This window comes from Gymnoscopelus microlampas, assembly GCF_963454915.1.
Source record: "Gymnoscopelus microlampas genome assembly, chromosome: 19".
NCBI classification, from domain to species: domain Eukaryota; kingdom Metazoa; phylum Chordata; class Actinopteri; order Myctophiformes; family Myctophidae; genus Gymnoscopelus; species Gymnoscopelus microlampas.
Genome location: NC_139956.1, coordinates 25250664 through 25265663, shown reverse-complemented (window position 1 = coordinate 25265663; position 15000 = coordinate 25250664). Strand labels below are relative to the sequence as shown.

General features: G+C 43.4%; 1 protein-coding gene across 1 annotated transcript in view; it reads left to right on the top strand.

Moving 5' to 3' along the window:
• LOC311034436 (uncharacterized protein) overlaps nt 1-13011 on the top strand; it is a 26202-nt gene extending 13191 nt beyond the window's left edge. Inside the window, exons 4-13 of the mRNA XM_084042316.1 lie at nt 1-621; nt 1792-1991; nt 2820-3028; nt 4266-4417; nt 4702-4805; nt 5392-5452; nt 8238-8326; nt 9202-9327; nt 11505-11605; nt 12287-13011. The exon at nt 1-621 is cut by the window's left edge and continues 731 nt beyond it. Of these exons, the coding sequence (XP_083898442.1) occupies nt 1-621; nt 1792-1991; nt 2820-3028; nt 4266-4417; nt 4702-4805; nt 5392-5452; nt 8238-8326; nt 9202-9327; nt 11505-11605; nt 12287-12737 (2114 nt within the window). The 3' untranslated portion in view covers nt 12738-13011. The remainder of the gene's footprint in view (nt 622-1791; nt 1992-2819; nt 3029-4265; nt 4418-4701; nt 4806-5391; nt 5453-8237; nt 8327-9201; nt 9328-11504; nt 11606-12286) is intronic.
• The last annotated feature ends 1989 nt before the right edge of the window (nt 13012-15000 follow it).

Below are 15000 nucleotides of genomic sequence, written 5' to 3'. Positions count from 1 at the left end.
GTCAGGCCCCGGAGCCTGGGGGCGACAGATGGAGAGGTGGCGTGAACTCTCAGACATCCGCGGCCTCTGCGGTGTGTCAACCGCACACTCAGAAGCTGGACTCGTTTTCTGAGGCGTTTCTCTCCCAACGGAAAAGAGGATTCCCCTTGATCAGCAATCCTATGGGCCAAATGTGGAGGTTTTGGCCGGGAACGGGAGAAGGTCCTGGACTGATCAAATCAAGCCACGCCAGCTGTGTTTTTGACACGCTGCCCAACTCACACCATCCTCCCTCAAGCTCTCCTTCTCTCCCTTCCCTGTCTTCTCCTCCCCCTACCTCGCACCATATGCCCTCAGTTCTTAGCCCCCCTCCCACACCACTGCCTCCTCTCTCCCTCTCCCCTTCCAAAATGGACTCATTTGGGGGAGTCGGACACTCAGCGCTGAAGGGGTTAGATCCACTTGGTACGCTCCAGTTTTTCCCCCCACATGTACAGTCCCTGCCGTCTGTCCACCCCTCTTCAATGATATGGAACCTTCCGCTGCAGTCTCACTGCTTGCCACAGCAGACAGGAGATTCTAAGAGCATTGTTGAGGGCCACCTGAGATCTTCCCATTTCGGTGAATATGGCAACCCGACAGGCAAGGCTATTTGTGTGTGTCTGTGTGTGTCTGTGTGTCTGTGTGTCCGTGTCCGTGTGGGTGGGTGGGTGGGTGTGCGTGCGTGCGTGCGTGCGTGCGTGCGTGCGTGCGTGCGTGCACACATGCATGTGTGTGATTAACCAATAATACTGTAGTCTTGTTATTTTGTTTGTCTTGCCTTTGAATATTGCCAACTTTGTACCTATTGCACACCTGTCTGTCCTGGAAGGGGTGATCCTTCCCAAGCTTTCATCCTTTTATTTTCCGGTCAAGGTCTTTTTCTTGGGCGTTTTTTTCTTGCACAATTGAGGGGCTTTTGTGGATAGGGGTTGTCATTTTTATACGTGGACCTGTAGGGCCCTTTGAGACTGTGGTGGTGGCTATACAAATAAACATGCGTTGAATTGTACTGGGTTCAGTAATATGTCTGAATCAGCAAAATAGACAGACCTGTACAGACAGTATTAATGTAAGTTGCCTGACATAGGTCTTGTATAGTAGGTCTCTTGCCTTGATTTTCCAACAGCATTGTTCACAGTGACATCATGAATATTGTACGTAGCATGGATTTTATTATTCTTTGTACGGCTTTGGCTCTGCAGGAGTCTATGTGTCTGTCAGAGGGTCGGTCTGTGTGTCTGCATGCATGCGTCTGTCTGTGTGTCCATAGCTAATCCCGCATCAGCACAATTGCTACAACACTGCCAGTAGGCCAAAAAAATATACTTTTTGAAAATGTTTAATGGAAATTAACTTGGGTCATACGACGTCATAGACCATTGCTTCTCAAAGTGGGGTCCGGGGACCCCCAGGGGTCCTTGGGTGGGTACCAGGGGGTCCCCAGCAAAGAATAATAATATAGTGTCACAATCATTTTAACCACTTTAACCATATTTCATACTTTGGCTATTAAAAAATAGCAGATATACAAGCTCATAGCTCGACACCGAGTGCCGCGCTATGAGCTTGTAGATCTGCTATTTTTTTTAAATCCCTGGCATCAAATATTTTTAGATGGGGGTCCGTAGCCAAATACATATCATTTTGGGGGTCCTTGACATGAAAAAGTTTGAGAACCACTGTGACTGACATCACAGGCTGGCGGCCCGCTCCCCTGTGGATCCCGAGATTGCCTCGCGTTTATGTCTTCTTTCATTTTTCTTCTCTCAGCCAATCACAACAGCCCTCAGACCCCAGAGGCACCATTTGTCACCTCCTCATCCTCGCCTTCATCAAGCCGTCCATCCCTCAACGCTTCCCAAAACCTGTCTCACCTCTCCGGTCGACGTTATGAGGCAGGGAAGAGGGTCACTCCTTATATGGCATCTCATGAAGTGCAGAATGGATCTCTCGGCCAATCACATCCAAAGGTATATGCAAGATGTTAGGCAGCAAAAATAACAACGTTAGTTGCATGGATTGCAATTAAACAAATTTGCTGAATGTTATGTTTGGCACTGGCTTTTTTTTTCCTTTTTAGCTGGAGACACAGTTTGAGCAAACTGAATTGTATATAAAATAAATAAATAAATAAATAAAATAAAAGCACACCAGTAGATGAGCGGTTCGATTCCGGCTTCAGAATTGTGTGGTAGGGCCTTCCCCCCTCTCTCTGATCTCAGTTTCCTGTGTCTCTAATGTCCTCATCTAAAAATAATTCTAATTGCCTCAGCACATCAAAATCTTTGCAGGCAAATTAATTTGGTTCCCAATGCAGTTCTTGAAGGAAATGTGGTGTTAATTGCGTGTTGGTATCAGACTAGCTCTGGTTCAGAGCGTTAGTGAGTTCCCTCTAGAGCTAGTATCAGACACTGAAAAAAAGAAAATCTAAATCACCACAGTCCTCCGTTCTACAAGCTCTACAGCTTGTAGAATTTGTTTTTACCTTTTTTCCATTTTGGTTTGTTTTTTCTTTCTGTTAATAAAGCATTGCAATGTAGGAAGTTTGAGTCCTCCAAAATGATATTTATTAACAGAACAGAAAAACTGAAAAATAGAAAAAGGTTAAAAACTTCCTAAATTGGTTAAAAATTCTCCAAGTCCTCTAAATCTGATAGGTCAGATAAATCAGCTGGTGAAGGAGCAGTCAAAATCACCAGATTCGGTGGGCAACACTGAATCTGGCTTAGGAAAAAAAATAAACCTAGTCTCAAGTGACAGAGCTGTCTGAATCTAACCTGTTTGCCATCTTCTGACAGAATGCGATCCTGCAGATCTACACTGGAACTACATTTCCCAGTATGCTTCACTCCAGCAGGGGCTTCAGGAAGGCCCACTACATCCCACGTCCGATCCTCAACCCAAAGCGCAGAGGCACAGGCCTCTACGCCTCCCTTTCATCATTCCATGTTAAAGAAGAACAGACAGCAAGCAGCGGAGAGGAAGGGCAGGGGTGTGAACTCTTACCGTGAGTATAGTCATGACAAAACATTTGATAAATTCAAAGGTCAAAAGAGAAGAAAAAACTGGGGGATTTTTGCTTAACCACATAAGATGTACATCATCAAGCGACAAAATATCTGCTCTAAACTCACAAAGCATCAGACGCATGAGCTTGTAGATTATTATTTTTTCGCTATTCTTGGAACATAAAAAACAACAATGAAATTATTTTGAAAGTTTGCCCCAAATACAGATACCAGTGTGAAAAAAGAAAAATGTGTTTAATTGTGATATTCTCAAACATTAACACATTCCATGCCATCCATTTTGCAGTAGTAGCAGTTTCTAAATCAAACAGCGTTCAGTGTGGAGAAAAACAACACCGAGATAATGACGTTTTAGCGGAAGCTTTAGAGCGGCAGCAGATGGGAATGAAAATCTTCATTTCCGTATCCGGGTGTGCTACAATGAAATGTGTCACTGCGAGAGAGTGCTACATGAAATGTGTCACTGCGAGAGAGTGCTACATGAAATGTGTCACTGCGAGAGAGTGCTACATGAAATGTGTCATTGCGAGAGAGAAAAAAAAAAAGACCACTTTGTGTAGGCTACGCGATTGGCACGCTGCGGCTTTATTTAGGTTCGCGTAGATCTATGCGATTGGCATGCAATGTGTAAATATCAAACACATCAGACAGCTTATATATCCTAAAAAGGAAATTCGGTCTGACCAGATGTCCTACAGTACATTTTTATGATGTTAACCCTACTGTATGTTTGTTGTAAATGGTAAATGGTGCATTTATATAGCGTCTTGGGCTTTACAATGATTGTGCATTACATTCACCCACACATTCACACACAGACAACAGAGGAAACCATGCAAGGCACCAACCTGCTCATCGGGAGCAATTAGTTAGGGGTTCAGTATCTTGCTCAAGCACACTTCGACACTAACTCGGGATCGAACTGGCCGCTCTACCTCCTGAGCCACTGCCACCCCAGTGTGTGTAGTCACACTGTTGGTGGGTGTAGTCTTATGTTCTTGTTTGTGGTGCTTGTGGTGTTGTTTTAGTTGTTCATCCTTTTTTTGTTTCTGTGCAGTCTTATGGCTGTGTAGTCTAAAGCTATGATTTGACAGGTCTAACCCGTGGAAAAAAAGGTTTTAATAAAGTGATTTAAGAACTCTCTCTCTCTCTCTCTCTCTCTCTCTCTCTCTCTCTCTCTCTGTCTCTCTCTCTGTCTCTCTCTCTCTCTCTCAGGTGCATCAACGTGGGTCCTGACTTTCAGGCAGACCTTCCTCCACATGTCCTGAAGTGGGAGGAGTCACGGGCCCGGTCACCAAACGAGGAGTCGCCCGGGGAACAGTTGCTGTGGAAACCGTGGGAGCAGGGTAACAACTCACAACTTCAAGGTGAAAATACTTAGAATATACTCAAATACATCTAATAGAAAAGCATGGAACACATAAGCGGATTGCATAGTAATGATAAGATTTATATTGTGCTGAGAAATGTTCCATGAATTATTCAACATAAAACATTTCATGAATTATTGTGTGTGTGTGTGTGTGTGTGTGTGTGTGTGTGTGTGTGTGTGTGTGTGTGTGTGCGTGCGTGCGTGCGTGCGTGCGTGCGTGCGTGCGTGCGTGCGTGCGTGCGTGCGTGCGTGCGTGCGTGCGTGTGCGTGCGTGTGTAGTGGAGAGCCTGTTGTCAATGTGTAGTTCTAGCTGCCTACCAGGAGGGGGCAGTAACATGGAGCTGGCTCTGCACTGTCTACACTACTGTCAGGGAGACACAATGGTAACTCATCTATTCCATGGACATTAATACATAGACGCCTCATTGGCCTCTGGGCCAACACCACGACCATATTATGTAGTGCAGCTTGCCATACCTCCACTACAAGACATATATGCTTTACAGCAGTGGTTCTCAAACTTTTTCATGTCAAGGACCCCCAAAATGATATGTATTTGGCTGCGGACCCCCATCTCGAGTGCTGTATAAAATATGGTTAAAGTGGTTAAAATGATTGTGACGCTATATCAACTAATTTAGCTGCCGACCCCCTGCTACCCCCCCAAGGACCCCTGGGGGTCCCCAGACCCCACTTTGAGAACCAATGCTTTATAACACCTGTGACTAAAACTCGTTTAACCATTAGGCTACTGTTGTTATTATCTGTGTAAGATAAGGTGTTTTTAATATTAAATGAAATATGGCAATGATGCATCTTTTTTTTATACATCTACATTAAATATGCATTTATATATCTATGATTTATTCTGACTTTCATGCTCACATACTCACTCACTCACTCACTCACTCACTCACTCACTCACTCACTCACTCACTCACTCTCTGCTTTTATCTGTCTGTCTTGCAGGCTACGTTGGAGATGCTCCTCTTCTCTCAGCCCGCACACACAGAGGACTATCACTATTCTGGTAATGTTTGAACATTCAATGTCATTCTGTAGTGGAGTAGATCTTATCAGTGCTCTTTAGCTCCAGACAGAGGTTATGTTTTCGCCTCATTATTTTTGTCTGTTTTAGCTGTTTGTAATAACTCACAGTCAAGGTCAAAATGCCATAATCGGTTATAGCTCAGGAATGAAGAGACTCGAGAGAGATGAGGTTTGATGCGTTGCATTTGTTCACAATTTGATTTGCAGTCAGTCTGTGATGTCACACTGTGCTATCAAAATGATGTCATAATGTACACATTGTGTCTCTGTCTGCAAACACCATGGTGGATTGTCACAGAATTTGGTAGGAATGGTGAGTAGGCTGCCCCAAAGAGATGGCTTCTTTTCTTCTTCTGACTTCAAAAAGATCAAAGGTCAAGGTCACAGTCAAGGTCCAAATTACTCATTCATATTGAAGGTGGAAATGGAATATCTTGACAATTGCATAGTGTTGGCTGAGGTATGCACTCTACTGTGAGTGTTTTCTAAAGATGATTTATTTATAAGTATTTTTTCTGGTTTATATGTGTGCTCATTGTAGACAAACAGGGTAAAGGGAACGGAGAGCAAGGACGTGTGATTAGTTCATTATGTTCGAGGGTGGTTCTGGGGTGGCTGATTTTACATCTGAGCCTTTCTGAAGCTGTCGTAGGCCTAATTCACCAGAACGTCTGTAATGGGAGGTGCTCATTTGATAATGACATAATTGTCTCAGCCCAAAAAGGTTTATCAAGCAGATTAACCTCTGTGCAGGAGCATGGGACATGTGCAGCATAATTACGGGAGCATCAGGATCCCCATCCACCATGCACACACTGACGTCTAAGCCAGGCGAAACCTCTCTGTTGTTTGCGGCCAACCTTTTAATCCAATCACAAACAACCGATAATGGTTAAATACCTTTTCCTTCACATACGCAAGCAGTTGACTGATGAGTTGGACCTGAACGAGGTGTTGAAAAGCTTTGACGACCCCAGTGCTTTCGGAAATAGGGGAATAACCAGTGTCCATGGTGCTGATTGATTGATTGATTGATTGATTGATTGATTGATTGATTGATTGATTGATTGATTTCACATTCTTAGATTTAGCTATTGATAGATGACACGAGATTTAACAAAACTGTTTGCATTGTTATGCAGACTGTAGCCTAGTTATGCATTTGCTAAGTAGACGTAGTATTTCATGTATTTTATTCGCCATCTGGCAGCATCATTACAGTGTTGCTGCAGTTGCTCTGCTTGTCTGAAGCAGACAGCGCCTACAGCTAGAGCAGAGCATCAATGTACAATCTGGTGACAATGAGCAAGGATCATAAAAATCACAGTATGTTTGCTTGTCATTCCCTTGCTCTCACCCAACAGCTGCTTATCTTTACATAAGGCTCCTGCTTTTTTTAGGTTGAATTTCAACTATGGCAATTATAGTACCTGGTTTCTTCTTCTGGGTTGCTCTCTGGACAGATCTGATTTGGTCTGAATGACATGTGTCCACTCCGTCCAGGGCTAAATGTCTGTTGTTGATTAAACGTATAGAAGCAATGAAACCGGTCAAAATGAAAGAAAAGGAGGGCTTAAAGTCATACAACTGACACATACAATACAAGTGTGTTGAATAGAATAAGGTAACAAAAATGCATGTTTTTAGTCATCTTGTAAGGGGAGTGAATGTCATTATTTGTACCAGCAAGGCAAATAATACCTTTCCCACTGTAAGTTACATACAATGGTAGGCATTGTATTCCAAGTAATTCTGTACAGTATGTGTCTAGCTTTGGCTAGTAGCATTCATTCTATTTCTCCCTGTCTTTGTCTCTCTTTCAATCTCTCTGTTTGGCCCTCCCTCCTTCTCTCTCTCTTCTCTGTATCTGTTGCTGACTCCCTCAGTATTTGAGGCCGTGTTGGTCTGCAAGAGAGCAGGTACACAGAGCTCTCTCTGTTCCCAATGACTTCTTACATGGTGGGAGTTGTCCCCATAGAATTCAAGCCAAGACGAGTCAGACCTGTTTCTTTTCCAACATGAACAACAGCAGAGCACACTCAAGCCACACAGGTGTAATTACTGTAGCAATTATCTACACAGTTCAAAAAGTATGCTCTCTCTCTGTTGTCTCTCAGGTGATGGTCAGAGATTGCAAATTCGTTTACAGGAACATGTCCACATTTTGGCATTTCACTTATGTACTTTTTCACACACTTTGGGCACGACGGGAGGTATAGTGTATGTTTTTGTTCTGCCTGATTTAGAAGACGCTGTTGACATAACTTGTTCTGCACGGGAGCCCAAGATGGCTGTGGGTGACTTTCCATGTTTAAATTTGGCTGGTTTATTTTAATTTCACAGATACGCCCAGATGTTACACTGCAAGCAACAATGCTGTACTATATTTTTTAGCTATAGTTCCCACAACCTACCCTTATATCAGGCTGGCAGTCCAGTATATGCAGTGTACATTGCAGTTGGAATGGATCAGTAATTATAGAATGCTTTATAATTTGCTATGATTGTTGTCATAAAGCAGTATTTATGAGTTCTTATAACTATAATTACACAGTGTTATAAGCAGATTATAATGCATTATAAGTATGTTTATAATGCATTATATAGACATGGGATGCATAGCAAGTGTTACAGTTCGGGATTGTTACTTTAAAATGTTCCTGTTTTCCCTTTCCTCCCATCTTTGGCTTTCTTTCTCTTTCAAATCCTTAATGTCTACCTCTCCTCCCTCTTAAATGCTCTCCTTTTTTTGTCTCACTGTCTAGGTAGTGACCTTTGGACAGACAGTGAGAAGGATTTCTTCAGCACTGCCCTTTTGTGTTACGGCAAAGACTTCTCTCTCATACAGAACACGGTATTACCTATCCTCACATCCTCATGCAGGGATATTGCTATATGCAATTAACAGAACATGTCATCATTTAAATTATTATGTAATAATTATAATAACTAAATAAGTTATAGGCGATTAACGAAATGTACTTTGTGCTATTTATGAACTGAACTGAACTGAACTGAACTGAACTGAACTGAACTGAACTGAACTGAACTGAACTGAACTGAACACTGACATTTCATGATAGTGATTCGTCACAACCATAGCAAGTTACAAATATATGTCTGTATATAAATATCATCAAATACGCCCATGAGATACGTATGAGATATGAGATAAGCGTTCCAATTTCAACCATTGAGACTCAAAAGTTGAACATTTGTGGAATATGAATTCATACACAACCTAGTGTAAGTTAATTGTTTTCTGGCATCATGGTCGACCAAAAACCTGGGTACCAGCAGCACTTCAGCATACCACTAGATGGCACTACACATGTCAGGACTACATCTTCCATCCAGGCCTCTGGGTGCAGGGAAGCAACAAGGTGTTAAATTACTGTACACATCAACAATGTGCCAACTTACACATTAATCTATAATATTTATAAGCCATAGGATCTCCGAGAGCCCACTGTCAGCCCAGAGCCCTGGAATCTTTCCAACCATTAGCTTTTCCCCCTGTCTAGATTATACATAAAAAAAACACTTGTCTTACGTGCACACATTGTGCTTTGATTAAATTGTGTGCGTGTGTGTGTGTGTGTGTGTGTGTGTGTGTGTGTGTGTGTGTGTGTGTGTGTGTGTGTGTGTGTGCGTGTGCGTGTGCGCGCGCGTGTGTGTGTGTGTGTGTGCGCGCACACGCGTGCACATGCGTGTGCTTGTGCGTTACAGGTGAGGACAAAGAGTGTACGTCAGTGCGTTGAGTTCTACTTCCTGCATAAAAAACTTCTCGACAAGCAGAGGAAACGGAAGGAGGAGGAGGAAAAAAATGGAGAAGGGATGGAGCAACAGGCGAGGGTAAGAAGAAACAACCTGAAGGGTGCTGAAGTGTCGCGTGATTTGGGAACCAACCAGAGCTTTGGGCAAACCACGCCCCCGGAGGTGGTATAGACCAAATATTTGTTTACCAACATTGAGAGTGGACGCACAGGTGATTTTTTCATGCAATCAATTCCCAACATATTGTTTCGGGGTGCGCTGGTTTTAGTACATTCAACCTCCTCTTGTGTGTTGGCTTGTGAGGCGCTTCCTAGCGAGACCTGACAGAATGGGTTTCATTTGGTGCCGGCCTGCGCGCGCATACTGGTTCTTATCAGTGTGACGTCGTCTGTTAAGGGGTCTATAGTAACATAATTATGCATTATTTTATAATTAGAGCATAGTGTATATAGGTGGGCCTGGCTGTATGTTATGCCAGGTCGTCAGGACACTTTTAAAAACAACTACTACTTGTGCATTTGTGCAGTGGGATGCGGGGGTTAACAGAGCTGTTCTGCAGCCTAAAATCTCTTCATTCCACTCCACACATATCGCGAAATATCAATCTATAGTATTAGATTATAAAATAATGCATGCCCTATTTTCCTGTGTAGTTTGCGGTATGTATCGTTCTCAGTCACGTGAGATATGCTCCTGCAGCCGTAAATATCTCCTCACTCCACTCCAAACATATCTTAAATATCAACTCAGCTCGCTTGTTCTTTTTTTAAACAGTGGTGGTGCGCTCTCTCTCTCTTAATGTTAAAGCAAGCTCGCTTTACCCAACAGAGAGCTCCGGGGGCGTGGTTTGCCCAAAGCTCTGGTTGGTTCCCAAATCACGCGGAAGTGTCTGTCTCACAGGGACCTCAAGTTGAAACTTCAAAGTATCTTAGTACAGAGACCACGTTGGAACCAACATGACTCTTGTTTTCTGTCCATTCCTGTTTTCTCATTTCTCTCTCTGTTTCTCTATTTTCCTCTGTATAACTCTCATATATACACACAGACATAATACCTGGACAATTGAAGCCTCTTTCATGACTCGTCAGTCATTATTTATTTGTATTAGCACCTTATATCTATATCTATCCGATATCACTATCTATCACGCAGCTATAGTGTGCCACCACGTGTTGAACTGGCACTGCTTAACTACATGAAACCTTGTGTCCATATAATGGTCATGTCATAATAGGTGAACATTGCCCTTGGTTGGATACGACATGGATATAAACGACAAGTACCCTGGCGATTATCAATATTTATCTCCCTTTTATTTCACTTGTCTCGTTGTCTCTACCCAGTATATCTTTCCTCTTTCTGACATGTCTGACCTTTCTGTCTCTGTCTGTCATTTTGTCTCGACTTTTTAGTATCGGGTTGTTTCCCATGATGTCTCCTGTGGGACAAGCCCAACACGCACACATACACACATGCACGTACGCACGCACGCGCGTGCACACACACACACACACACACACACACACACACACACACACACACACACACACACACACACACACACACACACACACACACACACACACTATAGGGGCAGATGTCATGCACACATAAAGAGAAACACACAACCACATACATTAAAGTTTGACATGTCATGCTGTCGAGTCATGTTTTTGATCAGGCTAGCACAGACAGCTGTGTAGCAGCTGGGCCGTGGCACGCACACACACACACACACACACACGCGCGCACGCACGCACGCACACACACACACACACACACACATTGGTACTGTTTCGATTCGATGGCTTACTCCAGTACTTTGATTCTGTAGCCCCAAGCCTACCTTGAATTTAAATCTAATATTAACCCTAAGCCCAAAGGAATACTCATAGTGACTATTGCAGGGGAAATTGAGAAATAAAAGTATGCACGTGTCGTGTGCACATGCACTTGAAGACATACATACAGGGGTTCCTCTATGTCCCCCGGATTTGTGTGTCAACTATATAATCAAACCACCATTGGGTCAATTGTTAGATCCTCACTTCTGTCTCTTCGTACACACTCACGCACACAGACAGTGGGACTCACAGAGAAATTAAAATAGAATTTGGTGGATTACGTGGTTGTGTACGTTTTCTACATGTTGGACGTTTTTTTTGGGGGGGATTGAATGGTAATTTGAAGTAGTTTTATTGCACTTCATTGTGTCACTCAATGAATGATTGCAGTTGGCGCTGTGTCTTTTACAGGTGGCACCCTTCCCTCAACCAATGAACAACCAGCTTGGACTGGAGGGGGTGGTTCCTCCACCCTTATTGGCCAGCTTCTTCCCCTGTAAACTGTGTGGCAAGTGAGTACAACCAATGAGATGGGATGAACCACCGTGGGCGGTTGTGGCTTTAGCTCAACAGATGGTTGGCATTTTGAATGTCTTTGCTTCCATCCTCCATCCTCCAGTGGTGTAAAGTAACAAAGTACAGGCAAATATTGTACTTTTACTCCACTACAGTTATTTGAAAGCTTCAGCCTTTATAGCCTATATTTAGGCCATTTGAAAATAGCCGATCTACAAGCTCACAATGCGACACATTGTGAGCTTGCAGATCTGCTATTTGTAAAAGATTTTTATTCATTTGAAAACTTGTGAAATTGTACATTCTGCATAAAGACTACTTGTACTTTTGGTACTTTAAATACATTTTGATACCAATACTTTTGTACTTTTAGTCAAGTCAATTTTGAATTCCGGACTTTTACTTGTAATGTAATGAGTATGTCTACATTGCAGTATTGATACTTTTACTTAAGTAAAAAACATGAGTACTTTTTCCACCACTGTCATCCTCCCTGTTACCATTCCAAGTTTTGTTTATCTGTCTTTCTCTGTCTGTCTTTCTCTGTCTGTCTGTCTGTCTATCTGTCTGTCTGTCTGTCTGTCTGTCTGTCTGTCTGTCTGTCTGTCTGTCTGTCTGTCTGTCTGTCTGTCTGTCTGTCTGTCTGTCTGTGTGTGTCTCTCTCTCTCTCTCTCTAGAATGTTCTATAAGATCAAGTCCCGTAATGCTCACATGAAGATCCACCGCCAGCCTCAGGAGGACTGGAGCGAGAGGAGGCTGCAGCATCAGCTTCTCACCCAGCGCCTGGCCCTCATGTCCCAAAACTACCCCCCGAACCTGGCCGGCAGTCTACTCCAGCCCCAGGCCTCTGTGTCGGCCTACCCCGCCTCGGCCTTAACGTCAGACAACGGCGGCAGCAACGGCTGCATATCACACAGTGTTCAGAGCTCCCACTCCAAGACCACTGCCAACTCTCTATCCCACGGCAACATCGCCGTTGGCAACGACCACACCATGGTGACCTACGGCGCCGTCAACAATCCCAACGCACACGTAACGAGCCCCAGCGGCGGCAGTGACTCGAACCAAGACACGACCCCCGCCGTGTCTTTCCACCAGTCGTGGGAGCTGGTTTGGAAACAGCCCTGACCCCCGTGACCTCCCACTGTGACCTGGAAGACACTCTTAAGCGTTACAACAGAAGGCTGACGGTAAAGTTCTCCTCTTCCAATGGCATTAGTTGGTTGTTTTTTTATCACTGCACAGCCTCCAGGTACTTTTTAAAGGATTTGTGAAGAGGAAATATATATTTTTTCTTTTTTACCTTGAAGAGTTGCATTGTATATTGAATACAACAGATATTTAATTGTTGCTCAGGTATTTGAATTGTTTTCATATTAAAAGTTATGTTATACCCATGTGATTATTGTGTGATTATTAACTGTCCTAACAACTGTTTCTCTTGCTCAATCTGTTTCTGCCCCTGCCTATTCCCCCCCCCCCCCCCCTCACCCACCCATCTCTCTCTCTCTCTATCTCTCTATCTCTCTCTCTCTCTCTCTCTCTCTCTCTCTCTCTCTCTCTCTCTCTCTCTCTCTCACACACACACACATGCACACAGGCTCGACATGTTGAAAGGTTTTGATACAGCACCATAATGGACCAATATTGACCTTGGTAGCTCAGCTCATCTCCTCCTGATTACCTTTGTCCAGAACTGACCTGTTGATGGGTAGAACCGAGGGACTCTGTGTGTGCGTTGCTGCGTGCGTGCGTGCGTGCGTGCGTGCGTGCGCATGTGCAGGCTATAAGCTTGTGCTTACATGTGTGTATATATATATACTTTTTTGTGTTCCCAAACGTTTCCAGTTTGAGACTCAAAAGGGAAATTTGGAGTCTCCCTGCGATCCAAACATACAAAATTACATTATGAATGAATCCCTGGTGCCCTATTTAAAAACGTGCAGATCTGCGTGCTTTTCTCACTATTTTTGAAAGGTGTTTTGTTCACAAAAACTGGAGTATAGATCAAAGACACAGGACAGACAATGACGAGACGGTGTCCTGTCTGTCTTCACATCGATACGTTTTATCTCATGTCATTAAGTCGGTCGTTGATTTTCCTCGTGGCCCACTGTGATAATGGTGTGTATGTGTGTGGGGGCACTGACTCACCACTCTTTGTTCTTGCACTGTTATACAAGTGTACAAAGGTGCAATTGTACCGTGGCCAAAAGAAAAAGGCTAAAGCTCTATATTCTGAATCATTGCTTAGAGTGTTTTTTTCAGTAGCAGTGGTGTCCCCGTCGCTCCAGCTCTCTAATAAACACAAAATACTTTTTCAGTTGGGTTGCTATTGCTAATTTCATCCAATCAGGAGGAGAGAGTACTTATTTAAAAAACGTCACTTTTACATTGTGGTATTTCAGTTAAAAAATGAGTAATTTCTTATCCTGTATGAGTTCTCTACCCTGACTGGATAAAACTGATCGACCCCGAACGGAAATGCATTTTCTGTTTATGGAAGAGCTGGAGAGACAGATCCCTACTGAACAAACACTATAGCAATGATTACTAACAGACAAGCTATTTCACACTTATTTTAACAAAAGAAAAGAATTTACTGCACCTTTAATATTGTGTGTGTTTGTGAATGTGTATTTGTGTATCCCTATGTGTGTGCACGTACCCCATGTATACAGTACGTGTGTGTGTGTGTGTGTGTGTGTGTGTGTGTGTGTGTGTGTGTGTGTGTGTGTGTGTGTGTGTGTGTGTGTGCGTGCGTGCGTGCGTGCGTGCGTGCGTGTGTGTGATAACAGTTAACAATGGCCTTTCATGTATAGTCCCTCCTCCTGCAACACCCCTCTGACCAAAAGTCCAACTCGTCTGGTACAATCTGTCTGCCCTCCTTTCTTTTTCTCAGTCTCTCTCTCTCCCTCCTGCACCTCCAACCTTGTGCTGTGCTTTGTTGATAAAAAAGTTTTCATTTGGCCTGCTCAGACTTCCTACTACAAACTGAGAGGTTTTGGAAGATCAATGTTTGCAGATTGCCTTTGGCAGAGTTTATTCTTCACCTTACGTGAAGTTTCGAGCTGTATAGGCCTATAGCTTTTCTTTAGGCAGGATGTCTGTAGAAGAGCTACGTGGCTCAAAGTTTCACGTAAGGTGAAGGATAGACTACCGAAGGGAGTTTCTCATTGTGCGAATTATCTTCCTATCTTCATTATCTTCTTTTTTTGTTCAGCATGCTGTGCCTTGCTGGATGTGCGCAGGCCTTCTCTTTTGTAAGTTGAAGACAATTTGGTTGAGTCACTTCCTCAAGATTCGAGGCTGTTCGTCAGATACACATGCAATACAATATAGCAACACTGTAGGCAATGAACGTCTTGTACCTAAAGTTTCTTCAACAGTG